At 52.8% G+C, this 15,851-nt stretch overlaps 1 protein-coding gene across 1 annotated transcript; it reads left to right on the top strand.

Moving 5' to 3' along the window:
- Positions 1-1,399: 1,399 nt before the first annotated feature.
- LOC100079562 (tubulin beta-2B chain) lies at positions 1,400-4,846 on the top strand. Its single transcript, XM_029056461.2, has 4 exons — positions 1,400-1,586; positions 2,214-2,322; positions 3,126-3,236; positions 3,557-4,846. The coding sequence occupies exons 1-4, from the start codon at positions 1,416-1,418 to the stop codon at positions 4,615-4,617; spliced, it is 1,452 nt and encodes a 483-aa protein (XP_028912294.2). The 5' UTR covers positions 1,400-1,415; the 3' UTR covers positions 4,618-4,846.
- The last annotated feature ends 11,005 nt before the right edge of the window (positions 4,847-15,851 follow it).

The following is a 15,851-nucleotide window of genomic DNA, read 5'->3' as shown; positions in this document are numbered from 1 at the left end:
GGGCAGGGAAGTCTCCCTAGCCCCGTCCCCGCCTGGGGGAATGGGGGTGGGGTAGATAGGGGATGAGGGGTTGGGGGATTAGGGGTTGAGGGATGGGGGATAGGGGATGAGGGGGTGGGGGATAAGGGATGAGGGGGTGGGGATGGGGTAGAGGATAAGGGGGTGGGGGATAAGGGATAAGGAGAGGAGGAGGATAATAGGGGATGAAGGGATGGGTAGGGGGATAGGGGATGAGGAGATGGGAAGGAGGATAAGGGATGAGGGGATAGGGAGGGGGTGGGAGATAAGGGATGAGGGGAGGAGGAGGAGGAGAATAGGGGATGAAGGGATGGGAAGGGGGATAGGGGATGAGGGGATGGGAAGGGGGATGGGGATGAGGGGATGAGGAGGGGGATAGGGGATGAGGAAACGGGGAGGGGGGTAGGGGATGAGGGGATGGGGAGGGGGTGGTGGGGCCTGCCCCGGTGGGGGTGGGCGGGGAGGGCCACCGCAAGAAGCGGGATAAGGCGGGGAGCGGGAGACGGTATCTGAATCTGTGTATTGTGCGTTCACCCCCTCGCTCATCCCATACCGGCGTCTCGATCGCTACGATTAGTAGCGAAGGTCTGGCCGCCGCCGCCGCCGCCGCCGCCGCCGCCAGGGAACAAAGGAGGGAGAAGGTGCCGGTCGGCCCTAGGGAGGGAGGGGTGCGGGGGGGACCGTTACTGCGCTGCCTCCGGGGAAGAAGTGGGGTGGGTGCCCCCCGAGCTGGGCTGCCGACTCAGCCGTGTCCCCCCGGGGCTGGGGGCGGGGCTGGGGGCGGCAGCGGGCCGCGGGGGGAGGAGGGGAGGGGACAAGAGGACAGGAGAGGAGAGCAAGGGAGGGGAGGCCCGGGAAGGGGCGGCGGCGGCGGCCCCGCGGTGGGCTGAAGCGGGCGGACGATGGATGCCCCTCTAGCCCGGCCAGGGGGCCGGGGCCGGGGCCGCTCCCCGGCGGGGGCGGACGGCGGGGCCCCCCGGCAGCAGGCAGGGGCGTCAGCGGCAGGTAGACGGCGTGTGCGTCCCCCGCCGCCATCCCCTCCGCCGGCCCCGCGCTCTCAGCCGCCGCCCGGCTGTTCGCAGATCTCTCTACGCGCCGGGAGACCAAGCGGCCGGGGGCAGTCGGCGCCGGCAACGTCCCCGCGCCTCTCCCCCTCCCCCCCGCGCCCCTCTCCTCTTTCGTCGTCCTCTCGGGCTCCCTGGTCGGGAGGCTTTGTGGCCCCGGCCCCGGCCCCGGCCCCGGCCCCGGCCCCGGCCCCGGCCCCGGCCCGGGCCCCGGCCCCCTGCGCGCTCATTGGCCGGCTCCCGCCCCCCTGGCCCCCTCCCGCCGCATTACGTCACCCGGGGCCGGAGGAGCGGGGGGCGGGGCCGCCGCGGGGCTCCCCGCCCCCGACATAAATGGAGCGAGCGGGGCGCCGGGGGTTCGGAGTTGCGGGTTCGGGAGCGGCGGTGGTCCAGCCGGGGGAGAGCGGTCCAGCCAGCCCAGCCAGCCAGCCCAGCCAGCCCAGCGCCATGCGTGAGATCGTGCACATCCAGGCCGGCCAGTGCGGCAACCAGATAGGAGCCAAGGTGAGGCGGGGGCGCGACCGGGACCGGGATCGGGACCGGGACCCTCCGCCAGGGCCGGGGGGTGGGGGGCGGGGGGCCCGCTCTCTGCGACGGAGGCAGAGGAAGGGCCACGCCCTGATGAAGGGATCGGGGATTTCGCGGAGGCTGCCGCCGCCGCTGCCGCTCCCCCTCCCCGTCCGGGAATGCCAGCGGCTCCTTTGATCTGGGACTCCCGAGGACCTTCCCCCTCGCCCCCCGCCGCCCCCCGCCGCCCCCCGCTAGCCCGAAGCTTGCGTTTAGCCGGGAGGGGTCGCCGCGCCGGCCGGGGGCGAGGGAGGGTCTTGCGGGCGAAGCGGCGTCTCCCCTCTCCCCCCGGCCCCCAGCGCCCGCACCTGTTGCCCGTGTCTGCCCCGGACCAGCGGGCTCGGGGAGAGGTGGAGAACGGTCAGCACCGCTCCCCCCGGGGCGGTTCCTCCTCCTCCTCCTCTTTCGCCTCCTCCTCCTCTTTCGCCTCCTCCTCCTCTTTCGCCTCCTCCTCCTCTACTCCTCCTTCTCCTCCTCCAAGGGGCGAGCCGGGGCGGGAGGCAGGGGGCGGGGGGCAGGGGGCGGCGGTCCCCTCCTGACTGACCCCGCACCCTCGAGTTGTAGTTCTGGGAGGTGATCAGCGACGAGCACGGCATCGACCCCACCGGCAGTTACCATGGAGACAGTGACTTGCAGCTCGAAAGGATCAACGTGTACTACAATGAAGCCACGGGTAATAGCCCCTCCCTCTTCCGTGCCCCCCTCGGCCCTGGCCCGTCAGGGTCCCTAGGGAGAAGAGGCCCCATCCTCCCCTCATCCGCGGGAACGCTTCTCTGGGCCCTGCCCGGCCCCGAGGACCCACCCAGTTCTGCCTCCTTTGTCTGGAGGCGAGTGGGATGGGGAGGCTCTCAGCTGACGACTGCAGATGTGATGCTCACTCGAGTTGCCCGTCCCCCTCTGAATCAAACCGAGTCCTTACCATCGGCGGTGGAGCGCTCGATTATCTTGCCCCCTCCTCTCTGACTTCACCGATTTTTCTCCTACAATCTTGTCTTCACACTTCCCTCACTAACCTACTCGTATCTCGGTCTCAGCCCTCGCTGCCAAGCCCATCCACCCCCTGGCCTGGAACTCCCTCCCTCTTAATACCCGACTAACCATCGCCCTCCCCACATTCGAAGCCTTATTAGAAGCACATGCCCGAGAGGCTTGTCCCGACGAAACCGTCCTTCCCCCTACTCCTCCCTTCTCTGTCATTTGTTTGTTCCAAAGCACTAGAGTGCATATCTGTAACTTACTGTAATGCCCTACTCCCCCATTAAGCTATAAGCTCTTGGGGGTTCAGGGAACATATACGGCTGTATCATACTTTCCCAAGCGCTTAGTCCAATACACAGTAAGCGCTCGGTAAATACGATCGAATGAACGGGTCTTACCAACTCTGTTCTATAGTCTACTCTCCCGAGTGCTTAGTAGTGTGCTCTGCGCAGACTAAGGGCTCAGTGATTACCACTGACTGACCGATTCCTCCCTCAGGTAACAAGTACGTTCCGAGAGCCATCCTGGTGGATCTGGAGCCCGGCACGATGGACTCGGTCCGATCTGGACCCTTCGGCCAGATCTTCAGACCCGATAACTTTGTATTTGGTAGGTGACTTCCGCTGAAAGCTACATCTGGTTAGTCGACCGCACGTCGGCGTAGCCGGCCCCTCTTCGATCTTGCGTTAGTGGGTGGTTGAAGACGTGGGTCTGAGGGGCGAGTGCTACAGAGAACATTTCCGACAGCATGGAAGACTTGAGATGTGGATTTCAGTTCCCGACACGAAACCATGTCCTTCCGTATGGACAGTCGTAGAGTCCAACCGCTTAATGTCTCAACTGACGGTGATGATCCGAGCTGGGTAACGATTCAGTGGCTGGGTGGGAGTCTGGCCCCTAGTGACTGATAGAGTCTTTTACCCCTACAGGCCAGAGCGGTGCCGGAAATAACTGGGCCAAAGGCCATTACACCGAGGGAGCCGAGCTAGTAGATTCGGTGCTGGATGTGGTGAGGAAGGAATCGGAAAGCTGCGACTGTCTGCAGGGCTTCCAGCTGACCCACTCCCTGGGTGGGGGCACCGGCTCCGGCATGGGCACCCTGCTCATCAGCAAAATCAGGGAAGAGTACCCGGACCGGATCATGAACACCTTCAGCGTGATGCCCTCGCCCAAGGTGTCGGACACGGTGGTGGAGCCCTACAACGCCACCCTGTCTGTCCACCAGCTGGTGGAGAACACGGACGAGACCTACTGCATCGACAACGAAGCTCTGTATGACATTTGCTTCCGCACCCTGAAACTGACCACGCCCACCTATGGGGATCTCAATCACCTGGTGTCGGCCACCATGAGCGGGGTCACCACCTGCCTGCGGTTCCCAGGCCAGCTGAACGCGGACCTGCGCAAGCTGGCGGTCAACATGGTGCCCTTCCCGCGCCTGCACTTCTTCATGCCCGGCTTCGCGCCCCTGACCAGCCGCGGCAGCCAGCAGTACCGGGCCCTGACCGTGCCCGAGCTCACGCAGCAGATGTTCGACTCGAAGAACATGATGGCCGCCTGCGACCCCCGCCACGGGCGCTACCTGACGGTGGCCGCCATCTTCCGGGGCCGCATGTCCATGAAGGAGGTGGACGAGCAGATGCTCAACGTGCAGAACAAGAACAGCAGCTACTTCGTGGAGTGGATCCCCAACAACGTCAAGACGGCCGTGTGCGACATCCCGCCCCGCGGGCTGAAGATGTCCGCCACCTTCATCGGCAACAGCACGGCCATCCAGGAGCTGTTCAAGCGCATCTCGGAGCAGTTCACCGCCATGTTCCGCCGCAAGGCCTTCCTGCACTGGTACACGGGGGAGGGCATGGACGAGATGGAGTTCACCGAGGCCGAGAGCAACATGAACGACCTGGTGTCGGAGTACCAGCAGTACCAGGATGCCACCGCCGATGAACAGGGAGAGTTTGAGGAGGAGGAAGGGGAGGATGAGGCATAACTCGGAACTGAAGGAAATTTCTAGTCAAAGCATGGTTGGGTTCTTGAAGAGGTAGCCTCATGGCTTGAAAGCATGGCCTCTCTAAATGTGTTCTATGGTGCTCTCCGTTGTTGCCTATCACTATTTTTTTTATAAGTTTGATTGCATCAATGTAAAAATTGTGATACTTCTGCCGTACTGTTTAAATGGCTAAATTCTTCATAAACAACATTTGTGTCCTTAATGATAACATGGCTCTTCTAGTTCTTTCTCCCTCTGCCCCACCCCTACTCTTCTTTTTAACACATTATAGATCGATGGTATTTATTGAACACGTACTGCGTGCAGAGCACGGTACTGAGCACTTGGCAGAGTACAGTATAACGCTCCCTGCCCATAATAAGCTTACAGTCTAGAAGATTCACTAAACAGGCTTTCTTTAAGAAAGATAGAGCAACTTAAAATTCAAGTGAGCTGATTCAAAAATTGGCCAAGTAGTAGCCACAAGATTGTGAAGAATCTTATCAACTGCCCTAAGGCTTTACCTTTCATCAGACTGGGATTTGGTTTTGGGTATGTGTAGTTATGCTCTGACAAGGAGCTTTAACAGCACTGTTACATGAATACAAGTACTTCTGGAAAAAAGGAACTACAGCATCTCAACGGCAGGTGTATCTGAAATGACAGGGTTTTGGTTTTTTTTTTTTTTTAGAAGTCATTCATTCATTCATTCAATAGTATTTATTGAGCGCTTACTTTGAACAGAGCACTGTACTAAGCGCTTGGAATGTACAAATCGGCAACAGAGACAGTCCCTGCCCTTTGACGGGCTTACAGTCTAATCGGGGGAGACAGGCAGACAAGAACAATGGCAATAAATAGAGTCAAGGGGAAGAACATATAAAAACAATGGCAAATAGAATCAGGGTGATGTACATCTCACTCCCCCCTTCTCTCTTCCCCACCCATGCCCCATCCCAGTCCTCTTGTCCCACCGCCACCCCTCATCCCCCTCTCCCCGTCCAGGGCCCCGCCACCTCCTTCCCATCCAAACCCTCCCCTCCCCCCGCCCTTCCCTCCTCCTCCCCTTGCACCCACAGCTACTTTCAAGTGTGGCCTCTGGAACCCCCGCTCTATTACAGGCAAGCTATCTTTCATCCATGACCTTTTCCTCTCCCGCTCTCTCCTCCTCCTCGCCCTTTCGGAAACGTGGCTCTCTCCCGAAGACACGGTCTCCGCCGCCGCTCTCTCCAGCGGAGGCCTCTCCTTCTCCCACTCCCCCAGACTCACCGGTAAGGGAGGAGGCGTCGGCTTCCTCCTCTCGCCCCGTTGCCGCTTCCGCACTATCCCTCCTCCCCCCTCCCTCTCCTTCCCCTCCTTCGAAGCCCATATCATTCGCCTCTACCACCCATTCCAGTTACTTGTCGCCGTCATCTACCGCCCTCCCGGTCCCACCTCCGACTTCTTCAACCACCTTGACCCCTTTCTCACCTTCCTTCTCTCCTTCGCTCTGCCCACTCTGATCCTTGGAGACTTCAACATCCATACGGATGTACCCGACGACTCCTCTGCCGCGCGCCTGCTATCCCTCCTCAACTCTGCCGACCTCCTCCTCCACCATACCATGCCCACTCACCGACTCGGTCACACCCTCGATCTCGTCATCTCCTACCGCTGCACTATCTCCTCCCTCACCAACTCTGAAATCCCTCTCTCTGACCATAACCTTCTCACCTGCCTCATCTCTCACACTCCCTCCCCCTGCAAATCTTCGCTACTGCCCCACAGAGACCTCCGCTCTCTCGATCCCATCTGTCTTTCCAATAGCATCTCTCCTCACCTTGCCGCCCTGTCCTCTCTTCCCACTCTCGACGATCAGGTCTCCTCTCTCAACTCCACCCTCTCTACTCATCTCGACTCTCTCGCCCCCCTTTCCCTCCGCCGCTCTCGCTCCACTAACCCACAGCCCTGGATCACCTCCTCTGTCTGCCTCCTACGCTCCTATGCTCGAGCTGCTGAGCGCTGCTGGCGAAAGTCCAAGCACCAAGCCGACCTCACACACTTCAAATTTATCCTTTCCTGCCTTAACTCTGCCCTCTCCTCCGCCAGGCAAAGCTTCTTCTCCTCCCTCATCGACACCCATGCCCGTCACCCCCACCGATTGTTCAGGACCTTTAACTCTCTCCTTAGGCCCCCTCCCCCATCTCTCACCCCCAATGATCTGGCCACCTATTTCCTCACGAAAATCAACACGATCAGGTCTGAGCTCCCCAAAGTCACCCCTCTGCCTCTCCCCTCCCCCCCACCAACCCCCTCCCCTACTTTCCCATCCTTCCCTGCAGTATCCTCAGAGGAGATCTCCTCCCTCCTCACAAGTGCCACCCCCTCCACCTGCGCCTCGGACCCCATTCCCTCTCACCTTCTTAAAACCATCGCCCCTGCCCTCCTCCCTTCTTTAACTTCTATTTTTAACCACTCAATCTCCAAGGGCTCCTTCCCCTCTGCCTTCAAACATGCCCACGTCTCCCCCATCCTAAAAAAAACCCGCTCTTGACCCCACTTCCCCCTCCAGTTATTGTCCTATCTCCCTACTACCCTTCCTTTCCAAAATCCTAGAACGAGTCATCTACAATCGATGCCTTGAATTCCTTAACTCCCATTCTCTCCTAGACCCCCTCCAATCTGGCTTCCATCCCCTCCACTCTACCGAGACTGCTCTCTCTAAGGTCACCCATGACCTCCTTCTTGCCAAATCCAATGGCTCCTACTCCATTCTGATCCTCCTTGACCTCTCTGCTGCCTTTGACACTGTCGACCATCCCCTCCTCCTCCATACCTTATCTCACCTTCGCTTCACGGACTCTGTCCTCTCCTGGTTCTCCTCTTACCTCTCTGGCCGATCATTCTCGGTCTCCTTCGCTGGAGCCTCCTCCAGCTCCCATCCTTTAACTGTTGGAGTTCCTCAAGGGTCAGTTCTTGGCCCTCTTCTGTTCTCCATTTACACTCACTCCCTCGGTGAACTCATTCGCTCTCACGGCTTTGACTACCATCTCTACGCAGATGACACGCAGATCTACATCTCCGCCCCTGTCCTCTCCCCCTCCCTTCAGGCTCGCATCTCCTCCTGCCTCCGGAACGTCTCCACCTGGATGTCGGCCCGCCACCTAAAACTCAACATGAGCAAGACTGAGCTCCTCATCTTCCCTCCCAAACCCGGTCCTCTCCCAGACTTCTCTATCACCGTGGATGGCACGACCATCCTTCCCGTCTCTCAGGCCCGCAATCTCGGTGTCATCCTTGACTCGTCCCTCTCGTTCACCCCACACATCCTATCCGTTACCAAGACCTGCCGGTTTCACCTCTACAATATCGCCAAGATCCGCCCTTTCCTCTCCACCCAAACGGCTACCTTACTATTACGGGCTCTCGTTATATCCCGGCTAGACTACTGTGTCAGCCTTCTCTCTGACCTCCCTTCCTCCTCTCTCGCCCCGCTCCGGTCTATTCTTCACTGCGCTGCCCGGCTCATCTTCCTGCAGAAACGATCTGGGCATGTCACTCCCCTTCTTAAACAACTCCAGTGGTTGCCTATCGACCTCCGCTCCAAACAAAAACTCCTCACTCTAGGCTTCAAGGCTCTCCATCACCTTGCCCCTTCCTACCTCTCCTCCCTTCTCTCTTTCTACCGCCCACCCCGCACGCTCCGCTCCTCTGCCGCCCACCTCCTCGCCGTCCCTCGGTCTCGCCTATCCCGCCGTCGACCCCTGGGTCACGTCCTCCCGTGGTCCTGGAACGCCCTCCCTCCTCACCTCCGCCAAACTGATTCTCTTTCCCTCTTCAAAACCCTACTTAAAAATCACCTCCGCCAAGAGGCGTTCCCAGACTGAGCTCCTCTTCCCCCTCTACTCCCTCTGCCATCCACCCTTTACCTCTCCGCAGCTAAAGCCTCATTTTCCCCCTTTCCCTCTGCTCCTCCACCTCTCCCTTCCCATCCCCACAGCACTGTACTCGTCCGCTCAACTGTATATATTTTCATTACCCTATTTATTTTGTTAATGAATTGTACATCGCCTTGATTCTATTTAGTTGCCATTGTTTTTACGAGATGTTCTTCCCCTCGACGCTGTTTATTGCCATTGTTCTTGTCTGTCTGTCTCCCCCGATTAGACTGTAAGCCCGTCAAACGGCAGGGACTGTCTCTATCTGTTGCCGACTTGTTCATCCCAAGCGCTTAGTACAGTGCTCTGCACATAGTAAGCGCTCAATAAATACTATTGAATGAATGAATGAAAATAAATAGGGTGATGAAGATATATACAGCTGAGCGGATGAGTACAGTGCTGAGGGAGTGGGACGGGAGGGGGGAGGAGAAGGAAAGGGGGGAGAAGAGGGTTTAGCTGCAGAGAGGTGAAGGGGGAGGGTAGAGGGGGCAGAGGGACAAAGGAGGGAGCTCAGTCTTGGAAAGCTTCTTGGAGGAGGTGAGCTTTCAGTAGGGATTTGAAGAGGATTTGAAGGGATTTGAAGTAGGGATTTGAAGAGTAGGGATTTGAAGAGAATGAGATTGTCGGAGGTGAGGAGGGAGGGCATTCCAGGACCGCGGGAGGATGTGGCCCAGGAGTCGACGGCGGGATAGGCGAGACCGAGGTCTTCACCTAGAGTCACGGATCATGACTTTAGTCTGAACTAGAGTTTGGTTCAGATTTGGCTTTCTTTCTAGAAATGAAGTGAAATGTCTCCATAATGACTAACTTGAATCTTTTGGAAGTAACATTTTTCAACGGAAGGGACGGTGGCAATCTTGGTCATGTTAATTCAGATTGGGCTAAGACCTTTTTGTGGTGCATGAGTGTTAGGAATGAACTTGCTTTGGCAGCAAAGACAACCTGTACCACAGTTGAGAAGTGCTTATATTTGCCAAGAATTCTTGGTTTTGGAAACCCAGAGTAACTATTGCCCTAGAGACCTGCAGGTGAGGTTTCACTCCTTCAGTGACAGGGTTAAAAATTCATATTAAACAGAGGACTGGATTCTAATCCCTGGTCTGCCAATTGCTTGCTCTGCGACCTGAGGCAAATCACTTAATTTCAGTCCCTCTGTTACCTCTCTGTAAAATGGGGATTAAATCCTCCCTCCAACTAATCCCATCTGGGACAGGGACTGTGTCTGACCTGATAAATCTACCCCAGCGGTTAGAACGGGGCTTGGCACATAGTAGGTACTTAACAAATACCATTTAAAAAAAAAAACGAAACAAAACAGATGGCCTTTGAGGAAGGTGCCATATTAGTGGGCTACAGTGGTTTCCCCGGGCTCAATGGGTCCTGCCCCAAAGTCTCTCAACAAATAACCTGTGACTTAGAATGTTCTTTTTATTTGGATATAAGTAAAACCTCTCTATAAAATTACTTCCTCACACCTGCCCAGCAAGAAGGATGGGGGCCCATCTGCTAGGCTTATCCTGGGCTAATGTAGAGACAGAGGGGAGAGTCTTCACTGCCTCCCTTGTAAAAAGGTGACATAAGGCTCCCAGCAGGACTGTCAGCCATTCTGTTAAAGTACCTGCCATCACGCAGTGGGACAGCTTGATTTCAGAGGGTAAAATGCCAGACTTCTCATTCAAGCAAATGGCACGGTGCTGCCCTGTTCCTTTCATAAACCCACATGCTACAGTAATTCAAAATGTTGAAACCTCTAAGAAATCACCAGAATTTCTGGAATGCCTTTTGGGCACAACACACATTAATGAGTAGTAATGGTACTTACTAAGCACCTGCTGAAGGTGACACGCTGTACTCTAACGGCTTAGAAAAGTATAAGAGAAGCAGAGGATACAATTCTCTGCTCACAAGCTCTTTACAATCTACTGGGGAGATAGGCAGCCACACATTGCACACATAACAGAAACCACAGCAAAAGCACAAATACAGTTTACAGATAGAGATAATCAAGTAAATTGAGAAAATTAAGTTACACTAATAGATACCAAAGAGCTAAGAAATGACTGAGGTCACCTGACCAGTGAGCTGGGGATTAGTCCAGAAATGTCTTCCTTGGAATGCAATCAGATCTCGGTTTGGCTGGCATGGTACTCTTTCAGTTCATCTATCATTCTGGCTGCTGCTTCTCTATTTCATTCTCTGGCTTCTCTTCTGCTCCTCAGTCCCTACTTTTTTCACTCTATGCTACAATCCCTTGAGAAACTCATTCACTCATTTGGGGACTTCAGCTAATACTTTTCTGTGGATGACACCCAAATCTACCTCGCTAGCCCTGACATTTTTTGTTTTGCTCAATCTCACTTTCCTCTTGCTTCCCAGATCTCACCTGGATGGTCTGTAAGTATCTCAAACTCAACATAAGAAGCAGTGTGGCTTTGTGGAAAGAGCATTCGCCTGGGAGTTAGGGGACCTGGGTTCTAATCCTGGCTCTGCCACTTGTCTGCTGGGTGACCTTGGGCAAATCCCTTAACTTCCCTGTGCCTCAATGAATTACCTTATATGTAAAATGAGGATTAATAATAATAATAATAATAATGATGATGATAATGGTGGTATTTGTTAACTTACTATGTGCCAAGCACTGTTCTAAGCGCTGGGTAGATACAAGGTAATCAGGTTGTCCCACATGGGGCTCACAGTCTTAATCCCCATTTTACAGATGAGGTAACTGAGGCTTGGATTAAGACTGTGAACTATTGTGGAACATGGATTTTGTCTCTATTCCACCACTTAGTACAGTGCCTGGCACATAGTAAGTGCCTAACAAATATCATTTTTTTAAAAAATGTCCCAAACTGAACTTTTAGCCCTTCTCTCCTCCCAACTTTCCCATTTCTGTTGATAAACACCACCATCTTCCCTTGTCCCTGAAGCCCACAAGCTTGGTGTTGTCCACAACTCTTCAATGACTTTGAGCTCTCATATTTAAGCAACTGTTAAATCCTTCAGATTGGCAGAAGGAGGGGGCATTCCAGACAGGGGGAATTGTGTGCAATGAGTCAAAAATGGGAAAACTGAGAGTGAGGTTTAGGCATGAAAAGTGTAAGCTGGGGTGAAGCGGGGGAAGAGAATAAAAAAGGAAAGAATGAGGCAGCAAGTGCAGGGAATCAGGAAAACAATAGATGGAGGCTTACCGAGAACAACATTCACTGAACCTATTGAGTGTTAACTGAGGGCCAGGTCCTGGATCTGGTGCTTAGGAGAGGCAGAGAGTAGTTTGGTTCTCTCTTTCCTTTTCTAATAGGCTCCCAGGATATAGCTTGGGCATCTGGCTCTTTAGTGGAAACAGCACGAGCCTGGGAGTCTGAGGACACCCCTCCATTTAACCCTTTAAGTGAAAACTGCCCATGAAACACCAGGGAGATACTGTTTGGGAAGTTGTGTATTGGGAATCGGTATTGTCTTCATTATTAGCTGTGGGTTTTTTTCTTTATAATTAGTTCTGGCTTAACTCTGTTTTGTTTTGCTTTTCTCTTCCTCATCAGTGTTTCGACATATCTCTAGGGTGAGAGTGGTTTAGCTGTTGCTTGGCACAGAATTAACCCTTTCTCCTCAAGAGAGCAATGCCAGGTTTCCATTTTGCTGCCTGTGGCTGGAGAAGTCAGGTGACTTACTTGGCCTTAGGCTTGGTCTGCAAAGTGTTCTATCTTTCCCAACAAGGTCATCCCCATGGCTTTGACAGGATTACACTCTGGGGTCCAGAGCTCTTCAGATACCACCTCAGTGCCAACCACTAGTCTAGTGGGTAGAACATAGGCCTAGGAGTCAGATCTGGGGTCCTAATCCCAACTCTACTACTTGTCTGCTGTGTAACCTTGGGCAAGTCACTTCACTTCTCTGTGCCTCAGTTACTTCACCTGTAAAATGGGGATTAAGACGGTGACATGGCCCGTGTCCAACTTGATCATCTTGTACCTACCCCTGCGCTTAGTACAGTGCCTGGCACATAGTAAGCGTTTAACAAATATCATTAAGAAAAAGATTCCTGGGGTTGGTTTTCCCCTTAATGTTCTGGAATACACCTCAATCTGCTTGCCAGTTGCTCGGGGTCGGGAAATCTGCCGGGAAAGGTATCCAGCTCCTGGACCCATTCCTGAGCCAACAATTCAGTAGGAATCCAGGGTCATATGGGTTGGGGGAAGAGAGGGAAAGAGAAAATCTGGAGAAGTGCCTTCTATCAAACTGTTCCCTACCCTCTTTTAAAGCAGATTAAACACACATCTTTGTATGTGGAGAAAGCGAGGGTTTTTTACTGCGGGGTCAAGCCTAGAATCTCTAATTCTGATGTCTAGCTCTGCCAACAGCAGAACACATTTTCTGGAAATTCAGGGCACCTCAGGGCAACCCAACGGGGCTAGTCAAGAGTGGGACTTCGACCTTCCCAAAGTCAAAGGCCTGAATCATCGTGGGAGTGATCAACCACAGCTGAACCTCCTAAACTTTATGCATCCCCTGAACTCCTGTAGCTTCCCTACTTCTATTTTCTGGGCAGAAAGCTGGGGAAAAGAAGCTCTATTGATGCAGAGGCAGCTTGGTCTAGTAGAAAGAGCACAGACCTGGGTTCTAATCCCAATTCTGTCACTTGCCTGCTGTGTGACCTTAGACAGGGCACTTAACTTCTCCATTTCTCAGTTACCTCATCTATAAAATGGTGATTAAGACTATGAGTCCCACGTGGGAAATGAATGGTGTCCAACCTGCTTAGCTTATATCTTCCCCAGCATTTAGTATAGAACTTGGAAGATAGTAAGTGCTTAAAAATATCAGAGAAGCAGCATGGCTCAGTGGAAAGAGGCTAGACTTGGGAGTCAGAGGTCATGGGTTCGAATCCCAGCACTGCCACTTGTCAGCTGTGTGACTGTGGGCAAGTCACTTCACTTCTCTGGGCCTCAGTTACCTCATCTGTAAAATGGGGATTATGACTATGAGCCTCACATGGGACAACCCGATTACCCTGTACCTACCCCGGCACTTAGAAAAGTGCTCTGCACACAGTAGGCACTTAACAAATACCAACATTATTATTATATCACATTAAAAAGAAAATCCTGGCTTTGCCACTCGCAGGTTGTGTGTGTGACCTTGGGCGAGCCATTTAACTCTTCAGTACCTTCAACTCGTCATCTGTAAAATGGAGATTAAATACTGTAAACCCCATGTGGTGCAGAGCCCTATTCTGAACTGATTGTCTGTATCTACCTCAGCACTTAGCACATAGTAAGTGATTAAAATATACCACAATTAATATTCCCCCAGCTTGTGAGGAATAGAAGGAACCGTGTTCTGGTCCCAACTCTATGCATTTCTGCCTTCCTGGGATCCCCAGGGCCAGGGCCACCTGGAGCACTTGTTTGTGTTGCCTGGGTTGCCCTGGCCTTGGGCAATCAATGTCCTTGATATGTATAACAACAGAATTGGCTTTATGCACTAAGGAGAGGTGTGATCAACTGGAAACAGGATCATCTGGAAGTGAGGCGACCTGGACTCTTGTCCCAACTCTGTGTTACCTTGGCCAAGTCATTTAATTCCTCTATGCCTCAGTTTCATCATGTGAAAAATAGGATAATTCCTGCCTCTTCCTATTTGCCTTATGTGCCATTGGGTATGGCACAAGGATAAAATGAGTACATTTTAAAATGAGAAGCAGCTTGGCCTAGTGGAAAAGCATGGGGCTGGGAGTCAGAGGACTGGGGTTCTAAGCCTGGCTCTGTCAATTGTCTACAGTATGACCTTGGACAAATCACTTCACTTTTCTATGTTGCAGTTATCTCATTTGTAAAATGGGGGTGAAGACTGAGAGTCCTATGTGGGACATGGACTGTGTCCTACTGGATTACTCTGTATCTACCCTAGTGCTTAGTACAGTGCCTGGCACATAGTAAGCCCTTAACAAATGCTACTAAAAAAAGATTGAAAATAATAATAATAATTATAGTATTTGTTAAGTGATTACTATGTGCGAGGCATTGTACTAAGCATTGGGGTAGATACAAGCAAATCCGGTTGGACCCAGTCCCTGTCCGACATAGGGCTCACAGTCTTCATCCCCATTTTACAAATGAAGTATCTGAGGCACAGAGAAGTGAAGTCACTTGTCCATGATCACACAGCAGACAAGCACTTGGGGCAGGGATTGTCTCTGTTGCCAAATTGTACATTCCAAGAGCTTAGTACAGTGGTCTGCACATAGTAAGCCCTCAGTGAATACTATTGAATGAATTGAAAAAAGCATTGGGCAAAATAAAAGTGATCTACAAATTCAGCATATCGAGTCCTTGTTTTCATGTATTCTTTCCGCATATTCTGAGGGTGAGTGTAGTATCTTGTGATGCCAGCACTGCCCCTCCAAGTTCGGAAAGCTCAGGGTGAAACAAAAGGCACAAGTGTTGAGGAATGAAAAGCCTTCCTGAATGAATGTCCCGACCAGCTGATCATTCTCAACCCAGCTGTCGAGGTCGGATCCAGGAGCCGCTGAAAGGCCAGGGGAGTGGCATCATGACTTCTATTTGGGGAGCAATCGAACACCAAATTATAGCCAACTACATCACCATCGACTGTAATCACATAGAGAATCTGGGACAGCTATTAAACCACTGACATCAAGAAGGTTCCAAGGAATCTGAGTGCATAACGGCAGTTTAGACGGCTCAAAATCTTAGGGTTTTCAAAAATGCCCATTCATTCATTCATTCAGTCAGTAAGTCAATCAGTCAGTCATATTCACTGATGGCTTACTGTGTGCAGAGCACTGTACTAAGTCCTTGGGAGAGTACAATACAATAATAAACAGACACATTCCCTGCCCTCAACCAGCTGGGAGGCGAGGCTTTCGGTGATATTTGCATTCTCCCAGAAAGTTTCTCATTCAAAAGATCAGATTGAGCAGTGTTGTCATTCTTGAGAACCTAGCCTGGTCTTGTTAACACACAAAAGGGGCTGAGAGGACTCGTTGCATTTGGCTCAGTTTTACTGGTCATCTTCAACATGGCTGAGATCATAATCTTTCTATTTGCCTGTGACTGACTGTTCTAATGCCTAACCCACTGATAGCTTTGTCTGAAGCCATCTGAAGGTGATTGGATATGTTTGCATTTTTTTCTTTCAAAACACTAAACAGGATAGTAAAACAGATTCTACATTATCAACCAGTTAATGTAGCTCACTGAGCAGACCACTGTACTAAATCTTTCTGGGGGTACAATAGAGTTGGAAGAGATGGCCCCTCCCCTCAAGAAGCTAATAATATAGTGAAGCAGA

The sequence above is a fragment of the Ornithorhynchus anatinus genome, chromosome Y2 (genome assembly GCF_004115215.2).
Source record: "Ornithorhynchus anatinus isolate Pmale09 chromosome Y2, mOrnAna1.pri.v4, whole genome shotgun sequence".
Classification (NCBI taxonomy): Eukaryota; Metazoa; Chordata; class Mammalia; order Monotremata; family Ornithorhynchidae; genus Ornithorhynchus; species Ornithorhynchus anatinus.
The sequence above is the reverse complement of the archived record's forward strand: the minus strand, read 5'-3'. Positions and strand labels throughout refer to the sequence as shown.

Coding starts and splice junctions, on each gene's coding strand:
- LOC100079562 (XM_029056461.2), top strand. CDS start 1,416: ATGGAGCGAGCGGGGCGCCGGGGGTTCGGAGTTGCGGGTTCGGGAGCG. Junction 1,587..2,213: donor GCAACCAGATAGGAGCCAAG/GTGAGGCGGGGG, acceptor CTCGAGTTGTAG/TTCTGGGAGGTGATCAGCGA. Junction 2,323..3,125: donor GTACTACAATGAAGCCACGG/GTAATAGCCCCT, acceptor TTCCTCCCTCAG/GTAACAAGTACGTTCCGAGA.